This window comes from Taurulus bubalis, assembly GCF_910589615.1.
Source record: "Taurulus bubalis genome assembly, chromosome: 16".
NCBI classification, from domain to species: domain Eukaryota; kingdom Metazoa; phylum Chordata; class Actinopteri; order Perciformes; family Cottidae; genus Taurulus; species Taurulus bubalis.
Window position 1 is genome coordinate 12,610,806 of NC_136604.1, and position 15,635 is coordinate 12,626,440.

The 15,635-nt window shown below is 43.9% G+C and overlaps 2 protein-coding genes across 2 annotated transcripts; both read left to right on the plus strand.

Annotated features, from left to right (window-relative positions):
* The first annotated feature begins 1,641 nt into the window (after window positions 1-1,641).
* Window positions 1,642-6,104, plus strand: matn1 (matrilin 1). Its single transcript, XM_079231645.1, has 10 exons — window positions 1,642-1,745; window positions 3,050-3,234; window positions 3,330-3,494; window positions 3,585-3,807; window positions 4,754-4,876; window positions 4,980-5,152; window positions 5,245-5,476; window positions 5,589-5,741; window positions 5,842-5,938; window positions 6,048-6,104. The coding sequence occupies exons 1-10, from the start codon at window positions 1,658-1,660 to the stop codon at window positions 6,088-6,090; spliced, it is 1,482 nt and encodes a 493-aa protein (XP_079087771.1). The 5' UTR covers window positions 1,642-1,657; the 3' UTR covers window positions 6,091-6,104.
* Window positions 6,105-9,325: 3,221 nt separating this feature from the next.
* sesn2 (sestrin 2) lies at window positions 9,326-14,900 on the plus strand. Its single transcript, XM_079232400.1, has 10 exons — window positions 9,326-9,536; window positions 10,185-10,373; window positions 11,879-12,061; window positions 12,589-12,843; window positions 12,937-13,069; window positions 13,158-13,273; window positions 13,393-13,476; window positions 14,004-14,110; window positions 14,210-14,354; window positions 14,630-14,900. The coding sequence occupies exons 2-10, from the start codon at window positions 10,185-10,187 to the stop codon at window positions 14,714-14,716; spliced, it is 1,299 nt and encodes a 432-aa protein (XP_079088526.1). The 5' UTR covers window positions 9,326-9,536; the 3' UTR covers window positions 14,717-14,900.
* Window positions 14,901-15,635: the final 735 nt, after the last annotated feature.

The following is a 15,635-nucleotide window of genomic DNA, read 5'->3' on the forward strand; positions in this document are numbered from 1 at the left end:
CGGATGCAGGTAAAGCTCATACAGCCTATGTTTGTGTTTGTCCTGCCTGCCAAGCAGACGAGGGTTACATAACGTGTGTGTGTGTGTGTGTGTGTTTATGAATCTACTGTATACATTTGTGTTTGCACAAACATGTGGAGGTGTGGTGTCTCCTCTTTAGTCAAAAAGCCCATTATCAGAGACACACTGTCCAGGAATAACATCTTGAATCTTTCATGTCCAACCGATCACCATCATAACACACACACACACACACACACACACACACACACACACACACACACACACACACTTACTCTTGATTTTACAGCTTGTTCAGTTCAGTAGGAAATCTGTCGGGCCAGTTACTGTACAGCCTGAGCCCCAACTCCTCTTTCCCTCCCAGACTAACCCCCTCAATTGCGGCTTGTTCAGGTTGTGTGTGTGTGTGTGTGTGTGTGTGTGTGTGTGTGTGTGTGTGTGTGTGTGTGTGTGTGTGTGTGTGGAGGTGTAGGAGGAAAGGGAGGTGCAGAGGAATGCAGGGTTGGGTCGGGTGGTGCGGGATGTCTAAGGGAAAAGAGGGGTCTCTGTTTTGTGTGTATGTGGAGTCTAGAGAGAGATTAAGGATGTGTATGTGAGTATTGATGAAGGCGTGTTTTCCTTCGGTGTTTACTCCGCTGGGGCCTCTGACAGTGGAGAGGAGAGTAATGGGGGAAAAGGCGGGAAGAAGAGTCAGGGGGAACATTTTATTTGATCTGGTTGCAATCAAAGAATCTTAACCTTCTATTTTTATGTTTATTCTGCAGTTTGAGGCTAAATTAGATCTTGTGTGAAAGTCAAGGCATGAAAGTCAAGGCACTCAAAATCTACAAAAATGCAGAAGAGGAAGGATGGGAGAGAAGATGGATGAGAGACAATGAGTGACAGAAAAACACAAAATGTTATGAATGATTCAGGAGCTGAACTTAGCTGAACTTAGGAATCCAGGAATTGGCTTGTATGCTTCAGGTTATACAGAAATGCACGCTTATGCAAAAAATACACACACACCTCCCAACGTGCAGAGCGGCAGGAACACTGTGGGCTGTGTATGGTGGCTCTCCTTCACTTCCGCACCATAAATGTGTGTTTGCTATACGAGGGAACGCGGGGAGAAAAGAGGAATTCATGTTGGTGTTTATTTGAGCTTTGGCAAAATCCAAGCGTTGGTGCGCACTTTACACCAAACCCCAGCCGCTCCTGTACCCCCAGCCACACACACACACACACACACACACACACACACACACACACACACACACACACACACACACTGTACACGCTCAGGTACTCAAGCACACGTACAGCACAGATTCTACTACTCTCTCTCCCACACACACAAACCTGTTCATCCCAGCCATATCAAGGTGTGTTTGTCTTTCCTTGCCCGCCTTTTTAGGTCCTCCCAGAGCAGGTATTTCCCTCTCTTACCCACGCACACACACATTTACACACATATACTGCCGCTATAGGGGGGAGGGGGGGTCTGTGGGCTGAGTGTGTGAAGCACTTGCATTGATAACCTGCAGCTCAGAGTCACTCAGTCTCACTTTGTGGCCATCTCCTCGCACTGGAACTCTGTCTCCTTTCTGGCTTCTCACTCTCGGACAGTCTGCGGACACACTCAGACGCTGTCACCATGACGCCTACGGCACCGTTATTCCTGCTGCTGCTCGGCCTCATCGGGGCTCATGCCACCGTGGACCTCCGCACGGCTGCCGCCATGGGTAAGAATGATGACCTTTAACCCTAAAAGTTGTTTCTAATGCCAGTTGAGGAGTCAGAGTCTTTGATGGTGAGATACCTGACATCTAACACTGGGTTTAACTCCTTATCCTTTAAAAATATATATCTCCAGTTGACAGCAACCCCGAGAATTGACATGACATGATTAGGTATTAAGTCATTTCTTGACTTTATACAGGTAGCATTTTAGAAGAATATCCCTCTGGTCTGAGTTGATTCTTGTCCATTACTCAAATGATGGTGGGATGTGTGTTTACTAGTTGCATTGCTGTTGAGTGGTATAAATTCCCAGAGATAACAGAAAAGAGAGCAATGGAAAAAGTCCAGTTTTTATTAAATTTAATAATGTTTTAAATTGAAATGAATCAGTATAATTACAAAAGAATATGATTAATTTTCAGTGTGTTTGTGGATTTATTGATTTGAAGTGAATAGTCCGCCAGAATTAAAAACATAATTTTACATTATATTAAAGTGTTTTTTGTGTTGTTGCTTTTGTTTGAATGACTGCTTCAGGATGGATGTTGGTAGTTGGTGTGTGTGTGTGTGTGTGTGTGTGTGTGTGTGTGTGTGTGTGCGTGTGTGTGTGTGTGCGTGTGCGTGTAGGAGGAGGGAGAGAGGTGAAGGGTGAGAAGGGAGATCAGAAATGTTAAACGGACACTGGAAGTTTTAGCAATTAATTTAACAAGGCCTCGCCTGTACCCTCGTAGAAAATCCAACACATCTTCCCTGATTTAAACAGTTTTATTGAATATTATTATGACTACAAATGATCACAAAACAGTTCTCTGTCTGGCAGCTGAACACTTAAACCTTTTTCAGCAAAAGTTGTTGCACCAATATAATGAAAATCTTCACTCAAGGGTCATTTTTTTCTGAGCTTTCAGCCACCTCTCACTTTCTCGCTGATTTTGTTCAGTTTTAAATCTTATACTTGTATTGAATAATAATTATTCATATTATTATCTAAGAGGTCTTTTTTTTTATTTGTAAAGCAGGCCACTTCTCATTCGATCTTTCTTTGTCCTCCACCCTTGTTTTTTTGCCTTTCTCCATCTCGTCCTCCACCCACATCTTTCTCCACCCCTTTCTCACCAGCCTCCATCCCCTTGACCCTCCCTTCTCCTCTCAATACCTCCATTCTCCCCATGGTCCTCCCACCCTCCCTCTTTTATTTTATCCATCTACATTTCTGAATCATTATGTAGATGTACAAATTTTATGAAAACTATTATCATATCAATCCCTAATAATATTTGTTCTGTCCCCCTGTCTTCATGTGTAGCGGCAGGTTTGTGCAAAACTCGTCCCACAGACATTGTGTTCATCATCGACAGCAGTCGGAGCGTTCGCCCTTCAGAGTTTGAGCAGGTTAAGGTCTTCCTGGCTAAGGTCATCGAGGGGCTGGATGTGGGACCCAACGCCACCCGTGTGGGAGTCGTCAACTACGCCAGCCGCGTCAAGAACGAGGTAGGAGGCTCATCTAGCCTTCACTATGGCTGGAGAGTTTCTATTCATTTGTCAAAATATTTGATATGACTGACCTTGCTATTATGCATCTGTAGGTGTCTCTGAAGACACACCGCACCAAAGCCGGGCTGATTAAGGCTGTGACCAAAATCGAGCCCCTGTCCACTGGAACAATGACTGGTCTGTCCATCCAGTTTGCCATGAATGTGGCCTTCAGTGAGGCAGAGGGCGCTCGTGTCAAATCTCCTGATATCAGCAAGGTCAGACACACATTGTTATGCATCCACACATGTTATGCATCCACACATCCATTATTTTTTTTATCTAATTTGGCTCGTCGTCCTTTGCAGGTTGCCATTATTGTGACAGATGGGCGTCCCCAGGACAGTGTGAAGGATGTGGCCCAGCGTGCAAGGGACGCCGGTATTGAGATTTTTGCGATCGGTGTGGGACGTGTGGACATAGGCACCCTGAAGCTGATGGCCAGTGATCCTCTGGATGACCACGTGGACTACGTGGCGAGCTACAGCGTCATCGAGAAGCTCACCAAGAAGTTCCAGGAGGCCTTCTGTGGTAAGATGGGGGGGGAAGAGGGGAGAAGAAGAAGAGGAAGAAGAAGAAGAAGAAGGGAGGAAGCATGAGGGCTTTATTGTTAAAGTTAGAGGGACAGGGGCAGTAAACTGTGATTAGTCTTCAGTGATGGAAATAGGTAAAGATGGTTAAGAAGAATCACTGTCAGGGTGGGTCATCATCATTATCCTTCATCACTGTGGAGAGAGCTGCCGCCCTATACTGAGGGTAAGGTGTCAGGACTGTCATCTTTTCATTCCTACATGTTGTTCCTCTGCTCTCCCTCAACAAGGCCACAGTGTATTCATTCAACCGTTCAAACTCACTAAATACTCCCACTGCACGAGGGCATGCAGGGCAGGAACAACCTTTAGGAACGAAATTTGCTCCTGTTCTTCAGTCAACACTCACATAACCAAGAGGCGAGACTGATCTCTTTGTAATTACCGATCCATTAGTGACAATCATTAAACCTCTAATTAGTGACGCCCCTTGGCTCTCCCAGTTTGCGGCAGTTTTGCCTGCTGCCTGCCACTCTGTTTGCAGCAGCCAATCTCGCTGCAGATGTTTCATCCAAGGGCAGCGTTGCATGATCACAGTGTTGGACTGTTATTGGACGAGCCTGTGCCTCACATTTAGAAACAGACAAAATGGATCTTGTTCATTTGAGGCTACTCCAATCTTCTCCACCTGTTTGTTTTAAGGATCCACTGGATTCATGCTTCATCCACACATATTCAAAACTGTTGGCTGCAGGTCACAGTGGATCATTAAAAATCAAAGCTAGATTTTCCCGTTTTCGAACTGACATAGTTTCATTCTCTCCTCCTAACCCCAACCACCCCCCCCCCTCTGTGTGTGTGCGTGTGCATGTGTGTGTGTGCCTCAACGTATATATTCTACGGTGTGTTCTGCACGCACACACACACACACACACACACACACACAGTGTCGGACCTGTGTGCCACTGGGGATCATGACTGTGAGCAGATATGCATCAGCTCCCCCGGATCATTCAAGTGTGCCTGCAAAGATGGCTTTACCCTCATGGACAATGGTCGCAGCTGCAGTGGTGAGTGTGCTTTTGTGTGTTTTTGTGCGTGTGTATGAAGGTATTTGTCCAAGCAATTGAGCTACCAGAGTAACATGCCCTGTTGTGTGTCTAACATCACCAGCTTGCAGCAACTCAGCGACAGATGTGGTGTTTCTGATCGATGGCTCTAAGAGTGTGCGTCCAGAGAACTTTGAGCTGGTCAAGAAGTGGATCAACCAGATCGTAGACAAACTGGATGTTTCCGACAGCAAGGCTCACGTTGGACTGGTTCAGTACTCCAGCTCAGTCAGACAGGCACGTGTCTGTGTTTGCCATTTCAGTGTCCATCTAATATTCAACCTCCCTCTCGTCCGCATCAATGTCATGTTTCCGTCTCCCTCCTGCAGGAGTTCCCTCTGGGCCGCTACAATAACAAGAAGGACCTGAAGGACGCTGTGAAGAAGATGGCCTACATGGAGAGGGGAACCATGACCGGCCAGGCTCTCCGCTATCTGACAGACAACAGCTTCAGCGCCGGTCAGGGCGCCCGGCCTGGAGTCGCCAAGGTGGGCATCGTCTTCACTGACGGACGCAGCCAGGACTACATCGGAGAGGCCGCCAAGAAGGCCAAGGAGCACGGTGAGAGGGAGAGGATGGGTCACTTCTTAATGCATGGGTGCAGTAAGTATATACAATCCTAACATACTTTTACCAGTCAGATGAGGGAAACCTGCCTGTATTTATGTTGCAGGTTTCAAGATGTACGCTGTTGGAGTGGGCAACGCAGTGGAGGATGAGTTGAAAGAGATCGCCTCTGAGCCAACTGGCGAGCACTACTTCTACACGGCTGACTTCAAAGCTATGTCCCAGATTGCCAAGAAGCTGCAGATCAACATCTGTCAAGGTCAGACATGATGAATAAATACAAACATACATTTACAAACAAAGTCATTTCACTACACATTTGTACAATAACCCAGAACGTTTGCTTTTTGTTCCAACAGAGGAGGACCCCTGTGAATGTGACTCCCTCGTAAAGTTCCAGAAGAAAGTAGAAGAGGCACTACAGGCACTAACAAAAAAATATATCCTTTACAATGGGTGAAATGCTGTGAGAATAGGATGTTTGGGGGGAGGGTTATAATGTTGTTATCATATTTTGTGCCATTGTCTTCGTTGTTGCTGTCCTTGACAAAATCTTACTAGACAGTATGTCGAAGAGGATCGCCTTGCTGGAGAACAAAATTGTCTGAGGACTCACATCCCTCTCTTTCCTATACAACCGCACACCCACGTACACACACGCACACAAACACCTTTTACTTCCTGTAAAATGCTGAAGAGGAACCCGTGTGAGCGTGAACCCTGACCTCTGCTTGTAGCCTGAGCTCTCCCAAACCACCGCTGTCCCCCCATCCCCCACCCTCTCTCAGCGTTACCTCTTCCACCCTTGGGTGTCCTGGGACACGCAGCGCTGGTTGTCATGGGGACCACGCCTGTGTGTGTGTGCTCCGAAGGTCATGCTCCATAGCCAGCCTGTGTGTTTGTTAATAAAAGTCTTCCCTCATAGGGAAACGGTGACGGTACACTGAAGGGTTTTTTTCTTTGCTGCCACAATGTTGAATTTCCCCACGGAGCAGCGTGTCCATCTCACTTGTTTGTCTGTTTCTATCTGACACTGTCATCTTTCCCTCTTTTCCCTCAGCCCCACACCTATCTAATATCATATATGGTATATAATATATATATATATATACAGGTAAATTAATATAAGAAATATGTCTGATAATGAGGGTACACCATTGATGTTTTTTATTTTCCTAAATAAAGGTGATTCAGGAAGTACATCATATACATTGTGAAAGTATTGTATGCACACACAGGAACAAACCAATTCTCACTTTAACAGTTTGAGTTGATTAAATATGAATATGTATAAAAAGTGCATTGAATATTCTTATGGCCAAAATGTGGGCTCAGAGGACCACAAGGGCTTGACAGGTGTTCCCAGCCAAATGGTGGTCTGTTTCAATGAGTTAACGGTAGTCTTTTTTTACTCTAATTCTACATAAAGTCTTTGTGAAGTACTAAAATGATTCCCAGATGGCAGTGATCAGGACCAAATCAAAGTAGGTTCCTTGTCAATAAAACAAATACAGGAAATGTGTTGCCTTTCACAGTTTAATTTTATAAAATAGAGGACAGAGCGAATGCATGGGTCTGGTGATGATTTTGATCGGTCTACATCATTAATCAATTAATACATATAATAATGGGCAATAAACGGTTGCTATAGTCATGTAAATTAGTAATATTTAGAAAGCTGCAAACAGGTGAATGAACAACAGGTTTTATATTGTATTATTATTTTATTTTATTATATATTATTTGCAAATGTTAGTGCGTGTAAAAGTTAAATGGTTCAGAAACAGTAAACATTGTTTTTAATTTGTTTTGAGAAGTATTCATGCAACCTGAAGGGGAAAGGTTTCACGACGTCACAATGACGTTGCATAAGAGGAGAAAAAGCTAAGCGAAACCAGCGAGTAAAGCCGGGAATTGTTTTTTATTTTTGTGGGTGCTGCTTCATGAAAGCTGATTTTATACTTGAGATGATGCTCTAGTCTGAGATTCCAAACACAAGCTACCGGCTCCCAGTGTTGTTATATCAGCATCGCTTGACGCTGCTACTCAGTTTAACAGCAGCGAGGCTAGCTGACGGTCTTCCCGGTAACCGGGGAGAGAGCGGAGAGGAAGGGCAGCGGCTTCAGTGATTGGTGGAGCAGAAGACCGAGCAGTTAACTGACAAACGGACACATCGAGAACCCGGCGGCTAGGAAACCCGACGGCTGCGTCAAGCTAACGTTAACGGTGAGGTTAGCTAGCCGTAAGCTAGCAGGAGCTCGAACTCAGGTGAGTCAGGACGTTGCCCCCTCGAGGTGTTTTGGGACCAGAACAACGGATGGCAAGCTTCACCTGCCCGGCTAACGGAGATAACGCACCGGGTCGAGGCTCCGGTTCTGACATGTCCCGTCGACAGCGGTATGAGTCGGAGTCCGACGTCGGCCTGACTGTCAAAAGCTTAGCGCGGCTGTGCAGCAGGGACGAAGAGGAGCGAGCGGCGTCTCTGGAGGAGCTCAGTCAAGGGGTGCTGGCGTGTTTGGGACCGAACCGGCCCGGTTCGGCTCAGCTAAGCCGACAAACACTTTTACACCTGCTTCGACTGTCCCGGTCGTGTCCGCTGCAGGAGGTTCGCGGGAGAGCAACCGAGCTGCTGCGGACCGCACAGGTAAAGTTTGCACGGTGCGTCATAGTATCTTCATAACGTCTGCGGAGCAGAGGGGAACAGCATAACTCTGATTCCACAACAAAGGGCCATCTTTTTCCAACCAGAAGTATGTCGATAGTTAGGAGTTTGTTTTATTTTTAGCACTCGTGTTGTTGCTTTAGCTGCTTATCATCAGATTCGATGAACAACAGGTGAATGACTTATTAACCAGTCGCGATAACGTTGAACTGATCAGTCTCAGTTATCAGCTGATTACAACTTTCTATCAGATTGCCTGATATTTCATCATTGAGCTGTACGAGGTGACGCAACACTCCGCTGTGGTGCGCACACACGCACGCACACAAGCGGCCGGACACGCCCCCTCCCGGTGTCCGGAATAACACACACACACACACACACACACACACACACACACACACACACGCTTCGCGAGCCTCAGCTCGCTGCAGATTCTAGGACTATAGAGTCAAGCTGATTGGACGCATTTTCAGGTTATTTGTCGTCTCTGTTTGACATAACAAGGGGGGCGTTTTTGCCGGCCTTCTGATGACGTCTGTGAGTTGAATACATGGTTTGGTTACATATTTTATGGGCTGTGAGTTATGAAACGGGCTCTCCAGTTACAGTTCAGCTGCTACAGCCTCAGTAAAGTCTCGTTAAGTTCAAGGTGGTTGAAGCTGTATGCAGATTTCTCCTTTATCTTCAAGTAACATGTGTTTGCACATAACATCAGTTTTATTCATATATTCTGAAGTGTTCAAGAAGATATATTATTGATCTAGCTCTAGTGTATGTATGTATGTATGTATGTATGTATGTATGTATGTATGTATGTATGTATATATATATATGTGCAGTATTCATCCCCAAGAGGAAATTTGGTTGAGGCAGCAGTAAACAGAGTTACATAGAAGACATTTAAGAAAATGTAAAAACAAAAGTGCTAAAATGACAAAGCGTGTAAATATAGTAATTTGTCAGCGGAGGAAAAATAATAATCGCAACTGCTTGGCTGATTGATCTATCATTTGTCAGTTTTCAAGCAGAAATGTCGAACACTCCCGAACTTTAGCTTCTCAGTTGTGAAACTTTGCTGTTTTTCTTTGTCTTGTGAAATGTGAACGCAATAGCTTTACGTCTTGTTTATCAGACATAACAAGTAATTTGATGACATTATCATGGGGTTTGGAAAACTACAACACGCTTTCTGTAATATTTTTGAACATTTGATACAGTAGATAAAACTATTTATTGAGAAGATACTTGTAAAATTATTCAGAAATGAAATGAGCTATTATTTCGCTGTGTAATTTACCTAATTCTCTGTGTCTTCCTGCTTAGGAACAAGGAGTTGAAGTCCCCCGGGCGCTAGCATCAGGCCCAAGTGCCTTTATTCCTACAAAAGAGGTGTGTATGGCTTATATTGAAAAGTACATCCATTTATCTCATTATTAAAGGTACCAACTTTTTTTATTTCCAAATGAAAATACTTTAAAGTTGTCCTCCAGATATATCTTTGTAAATTGTTGTGATAGTGTGAAATCACAAAACAATTGCGATGTTGTTCTCCAATAATCCCTTTAGGCAGTGTATAATGTTGATCACCCCTTCTTTTCTTATTTGCCATATAATGTTTATTCATTCATACTATTTATATAAGGAAAGTAGATTTCAGGTCTTATCCAAAGACTTGAATGTGCTTGTTTCAGGCTGGCATCATCATGATCAACAGTCAAATCAGTTCTAGTATAAGCAGCCAGCTATTCTGCTGCAACACCAGTTGCTTCATGTCATCAAGAGAAGCAATAGCACGCATATGTTGCAAAAGCTGATGACTCAAAATGCTACTTTATTATGTGACTCACTTCAAGTTTTCCACTGGAGAAAGTGGAAATGTTGTATCAACGTTCAAAGGCTGTTTGTTTCCAGGTGTAAGATAAACATTTTAAGTGAATCCTTTCCAATGTGTCTCAAGCATTGTAAAAATATAAACCGAGTTTAGTTGTCAGGGAATCAGTTGTCAATTTTAAACATGTATTTTGTTTCTCTCTTTAGATGTTGAAAGAAGTGGCGGACCAGGACTTCCTCATCGAATCGTTCCTTTCATTGGGCCGCGTGGACCACATCACCATGGTGATGGCAATGCACCCTGCCTACCTCAGCTGCTTCCTGAGGACCCAACATGCCTTGCTGGAGATGGACGGCCCCTTGCCCCGTCACTGGATACATTACATTGTTGTTATGGTAAGTTAACCACAGTATAAGATTGTTAACTAGTGACAGCTATCGGAGCTTTCAGATCAATGCCAGTGACTGCAATAAGGGCCTCATGTACTCCCCTGCATGTAAAACTTTACCTATATCTTAAACAGACACAATGAAAAGCACTACAAATGAAGATCCGCAAAATGCTTGCATAATCTCAGACAGACGATCACGCCAAACTAACTGAGATTCTTCCAAAATGGTGGAACGGCATATCCTTTTCAAGTTTTCACGATATTTGCTTTAATTTGCGGGTCTCAAGGGTTATTCCATGAAGCGAACTTCCTTTGTTTTATTCTCTCCCTTTTTAGAGTGAGCCAGTAGCACCATCGACAAGATGGTCAATCTGGGACGGACACAAGTTAGCACAGGAGTCCTCTGTTATTTTTAGACATGGTGTTGAATTAAATGCAGATGGAATCGCTTCTTTAAATTCCGTTACAACACTATCAGACAGACATTTAGTGTAGAAACCTGGTCAACCAAAAGAAACAATATAGAGTCCATAATGGGATGCATGTCCTGCACATTGTTCTGCAAAGTTGCTCTTCTCTTGTTAATGTTATTCTTATTGTTCCTTAAAAGTAAACCATTTGCTCTGCTCTAGATCTCTATATGCACAATCAAAATGTTTGGACTAAGTAAATGCAAATGAATCCAAGTAATATTAGTACACATTATGCTTGTCCTTTACTTTCAACAGATGATATTATTGTCTGTTAGATTTTCCATCATGGTGGAGTTACATCCTTTAAGCTACTAATCATAACCGCAAAAAGTGATTTCGTCCTGATCTATATTCATAAGCCTATGAGTAGATGTTTTAGTGGTACTGACCATGTGTTAGTATAGTATTTATTCTATATTAATTTATTTATATGTCAAATGACGTAGTAATGAAAACGGGTATAAATGCTTAAAAATGCCTTCACACTGAGTCACTACAGTCGGACCTTTTAGTGACACTGGCTGGAAAATGACTGATACTACTGATATCTCAATGAATCGTTGTAAATACATTTAAAGATGCTACAGTGGTTTAAATTAACTATTGCACAAAAACACACATTTTAAAAGCAATAGAAAAGTCAGGAAACAAGATAAATCAGGATGAGTTAAATGATCTTTTCCAAAGAGGAAGATGACAGAAGCTAAATGGACTTGGCAGGTCGTTCCCTGCTTCAGGGTTTTTCAGCTCCTGTATCCTCGTGAGCCACTAACTGGGTCTGCCAAAAACTGATCCTCTCATAAACATTTAATGAAGCTCATCGCTCAGATATTCATCACATTAGCTGCCCTTTCACTTCAGACATGCCGTGTTATTAGATTAAAAAATCTATTTGTGAAGATATATAGTTGTGTTGCTTTAACCTGTGAGCCCTTTTTATATTTATGAGCTTGGACAATTATGCATTATGACAGTGGTATACACAGACCAGTGATTAAGCTTTGCTTTTAATGGATGGGGTGATTATGTTTCACAGGCTGCGGCTCGACATCACTGCTCGTACCTGGTGCAGCAGCACAGCGCGGGCTTCCTAGACGCTGGAGGGGAGGAGAGCTGGCTGAGCGGCCTCAAGCACGCTCCCAACAAACTCCAGAGCCTGCAGACCCTCAACAAACTGCTGGCACACAGACCCTGGCTCATCACGCAGCGGCACATCCAGGTCAGAGACGACACCCACTTACGCACGCAAAAGGTCAAAGTGTCTTTATTGTGCCGAAATGTAGCAGCCAGGATTCATACAAAACAGTTCTAGCCTCTGCTGTATTCGTTGGTCATAATTTAACAACAACAAGAGTTTTCATATTAACTAACTAACTCTTTTCACTCTTCTGGAAAGAACCCGATTGCCCAGGTCTCATGCACGAGTTTCGAGGGCTTCATATCTACACTCTCTTTACGGAGTCCGCCATGTTGCACCCCCATGTCTTTACAGTAGCCCGTCGTCGTTCTCAGTCACGCTTGTGAAACTGTGGTAACATGAGCTGTAGAGCGCAAAATTGCGGTGCCACCGTCTGACTTCCATGCTAACAGTTGTAGCACTAAATGCAAAATGCAGCTGAGGCTGACGTGGCTGTCCTTAGTTTTTCAGGTATTTGGTTGTGAACCAAAGTATGAGAAAAATGAAAATGTTGCACGCAAATGTATAGAATTCCTCACTTACCCAACACTTGCCACTCTACCCATCAGGAGCTGGTGTCTCCTGGAGCAGAGCCTCGCTGGTCATTGGCTGAACTCATACATGCTGTGATCCTGATGGCACACGCTCACTCACTCTGCTCTTTTGGGTGGGGATGCGGCATAAACCCTGAACCCGACCACATCGGAGGTTATACTTTCCAACTTCCATCACCCAGTCACCTTCCTCAAAGCCCCCACAGCCCTCAAAGCCCCCACAGCCCTCAAAGCCCCCACAGCCCCGCTCACGAGGATGGCAGGCAAGAGGTGAGTCACAGTCATTTTATACCACAGGTCTTGCATCGGTTTTGTAACGGTAGAAGATCATTACATATCGTTGATATGCTCTCTCTTCTCCAGTTGGGTGACGGAGCGATGGAGGTGGAGGTGTTGATGCAGAGGATGGTGGAGCTGCAGCAGCAGGAGGAAGAGTGCACACAGGAGGAGATGGTTACTCGCTTTGAGAGGGAGAGGAGCGAGAGCATAACAACCAGTAAATACATGCATGTTCATCCCATCCGTCATTCACATTGTTTGCCGTTTGTTCACTCACGTTTTCCTACTTTGTTGTGTTTGTTTAGCGGTTGTGCGAGAAGCACCACCTGATCTGGTGCTGCGTCTGGTGGAGGATCCAGAGTTCAGGTACGAGGACTTTGCCCCGAAAGGAGAGCAGTCGCCACCCACCATGAGAGCTCAGGTAGTGTTTCAAGTTTAAGTCACAACGTACATTCCCATTTTGTGCAGTATACAGTGCCTCTTGTTCGTGCTAAGCTTCAGAGACCTGTGTTACTTGATGTTGGTGTCTGATGTGTGCAGGACTATTCATGGGAGGACCACGGCTTCTCTCTGGTCAACAGACTATTGCCAGACATGGGCCAGCTCCTGGATGAGAAATTCCAGGTACCCTTGCCTTTAACCTTGTAGAAGTACACTAAAACCCCTTCCCCGCTGGAAAAAAGGTTGTGTTTAGTGGTGACGGTTACAATCTGCGTTCATTCCAAGGACAAATGTCTGATGCTTTATTTGTATCGAGGGTCACAAAAAAGTAGACCGTTGTCTACATACGGTCCAGCAAAGAGATTTGCAGCACACACTGGGACATTAATATGACCAAATGAAGTAGAATGTGGGGGAAAAAAACAAAAATCAACCAGATGACGAATTTGGCTACAGAATACTGTATAACGGTAATAATACAGTATAATTATTTGGTTGAGGACAGCGCAAAATTATGTTGAAATGTTAATTTTATTTGTTTGACGTCTGGGTAAAACACAGTTTAGATATTATGAGGTTCTGACCTTTGCTGGGAGGAGATTTCATGAACTGGATCTCTTTGAATTTGTATTGAATACCCATGCTGTGTATACATGAATTTATCAGATTGATTGGGCATGTTATATTGAGATTTACCAATGTCTTTGCAGGTTGTGAGCAACTTGACCTACAACCGGATGGCCATGCATGAAGGTGTGGACACTCACACTCTGAGAAAAGCTCTGTGGAACTACATCCACTGTCTTTACGGGATACGGTCAGTGCTCTTAGAAATCATGTAATCAACAAAGTTTTAAACATTTTTATTTGTTTTGTCTCTGCTGTGTCTTATATGCATTTGATTGTACCTGTGCAGCTACGATGATTATGACTACGGCAGCGTGAACGTGCTGTTGGAGCGCTCGCTGAAGGTGTTTGTTAAAACCACGGCCTGTCACCCCGAGCAGACCACAGCTCATGTTTACCACGCATTCTGGAGACGCTTCAGACACTCCGAAAAGGTACGAACGTGTTCAAACAAGCACTTGACCCGACGTCTTTAGCCACAATCAAGAAATCATTTGACATTTTAACACAACATCTCTCTTTGGTACCTTCTCAACAAAGAATGAATCATTCATTTGACATTTCAGCGTTTCAGCCTCTCCTTTTTTTTTCCCCCTTCCTTCCTTTTTAAAATGTCATTAAAGAAGGAAATTGTGAATTACAGACGGCACTTAAAAGTGTATCATCTAGCAACCTAAATGAAATGATGTTTTTTGTTTTTGTATTACAGGTTCATGCAAACCTGATAGTGATGGAAGCCCGGCTACAAGCTGCCCTTCTTTATACCTTAAGAGCCATCACACACTACATGAGATGACGCACTCACTCGCACACGTTTTTGCAAATGCTGTGCCAGCTGTGACGTACCACAACCCAATGCAGAACACACACACACACACACACACACACACACACACACACACACACACACACACACACACACACACACACACACACACACACACACACACACACACTACAGTGAATAGTTGTTTATGCATATCCCCAGTTTCAGTGTTAATGTTTTGATGCTGCTTTGCGACTGGAATATCTGATATTTAAAACTTGTTACTTATTTGCACTGAAATGAATCAGGTGTCCCCCAGTTGAGCCTCAAGTTTTGCTGTGAATATCTTGCACATGTTTCCGTCACACAGACATATCTTAGTAGTAAGGTATGCAAGTGGAATAAGGTCTGGTATAATTAAATCACCATGATTGAAGTGTTTATTTTCCATGTCTGCTCAGGCCAATAATCTGTCACCCACAGATACCAGCTGTTCTCCTCACTATGACTACTCGTGCCTCTGTTTGTAGCAGGCCGAGACTGAGATGCAAACAAATAACTTGTATTTTTTATACACAATAAAAAGTTACTTTATCAGAATGTAAACCATGTGTTGTATTTTTTTTATTCTGTTTTGAAGGCAAGTTTAAGAGTGTTTTTATGATGAGATTTACATTTCTGGTGTTTATAACGCAAGACAGTTCAACACAAGCTCAGACTTCTGGATGTGTTGCAGCGGGAGTTACCATGACTCGCCACAAGAGGGAGACAAAGGCTTAAAGAAATGTGTAATGACGCCACGGTTCACTTTGCAAAGTCACTCTTCAAGGTGATTTGTAATGGCATGACAATATACAGCTGCCCTCTCTCGAGTTACAGCTGAACGTGGATGACCTGGTGATCAAAAGTATATGAACACGAGAGGAAAAGTAAAGTGCACAAGTAAACG

What these genes read in the sequence shown, in the direction of transcription:
- matn1 (XM_079231645.1), top strand. Translation starts at nt 1,658, where the DNA reads ATGACGCCTACGGCACCGTTATTCCTGCTGCTGCTCGGCCTCATCGGG. An exon ending in CCGCACGGCTGCCGCCATGG is followed by an intron (nt 1,746 to 3,049) that starts GTAAGAATGATG and finishes CTTCATGTGTAG; the next exon opens with CGGCAGGTTTGTGCAAAACT. An exon ending in CCAGCCGCGTCAAGAACGAG is followed by an intron (nt 3,235 to 3,329) that starts GTAGGAGGCTCA and finishes ATGCATCTGTAG; the next exon opens with GTGTCTCTGAAGACACACCG.
- sesn2 (XM_079232400.1), top strand. Translation starts at nt 10,185, where the DNA reads ATGTTGAAAGAAGTGGCGGACCAGGACTTCCTCATCGAATCGTTCCTT. An exon ending in TCCTGGATGAGAAATTCCAG is followed by an intron (nt 13,477 to 14,003) that starts GTACCCTTGCCT and finishes ATGTCTTTGCAG; the next exon opens with GTTGTGAGCAACTTGACCTA. An exon ending in GCTTCAGACACTCCGAAAAG is followed by an intron (nt 14,355 to 14,629) that starts GTACGAACGTGT and finishes TTTGTATTACAG; the next exon opens with GTTCATGCAAACCTGATAGT.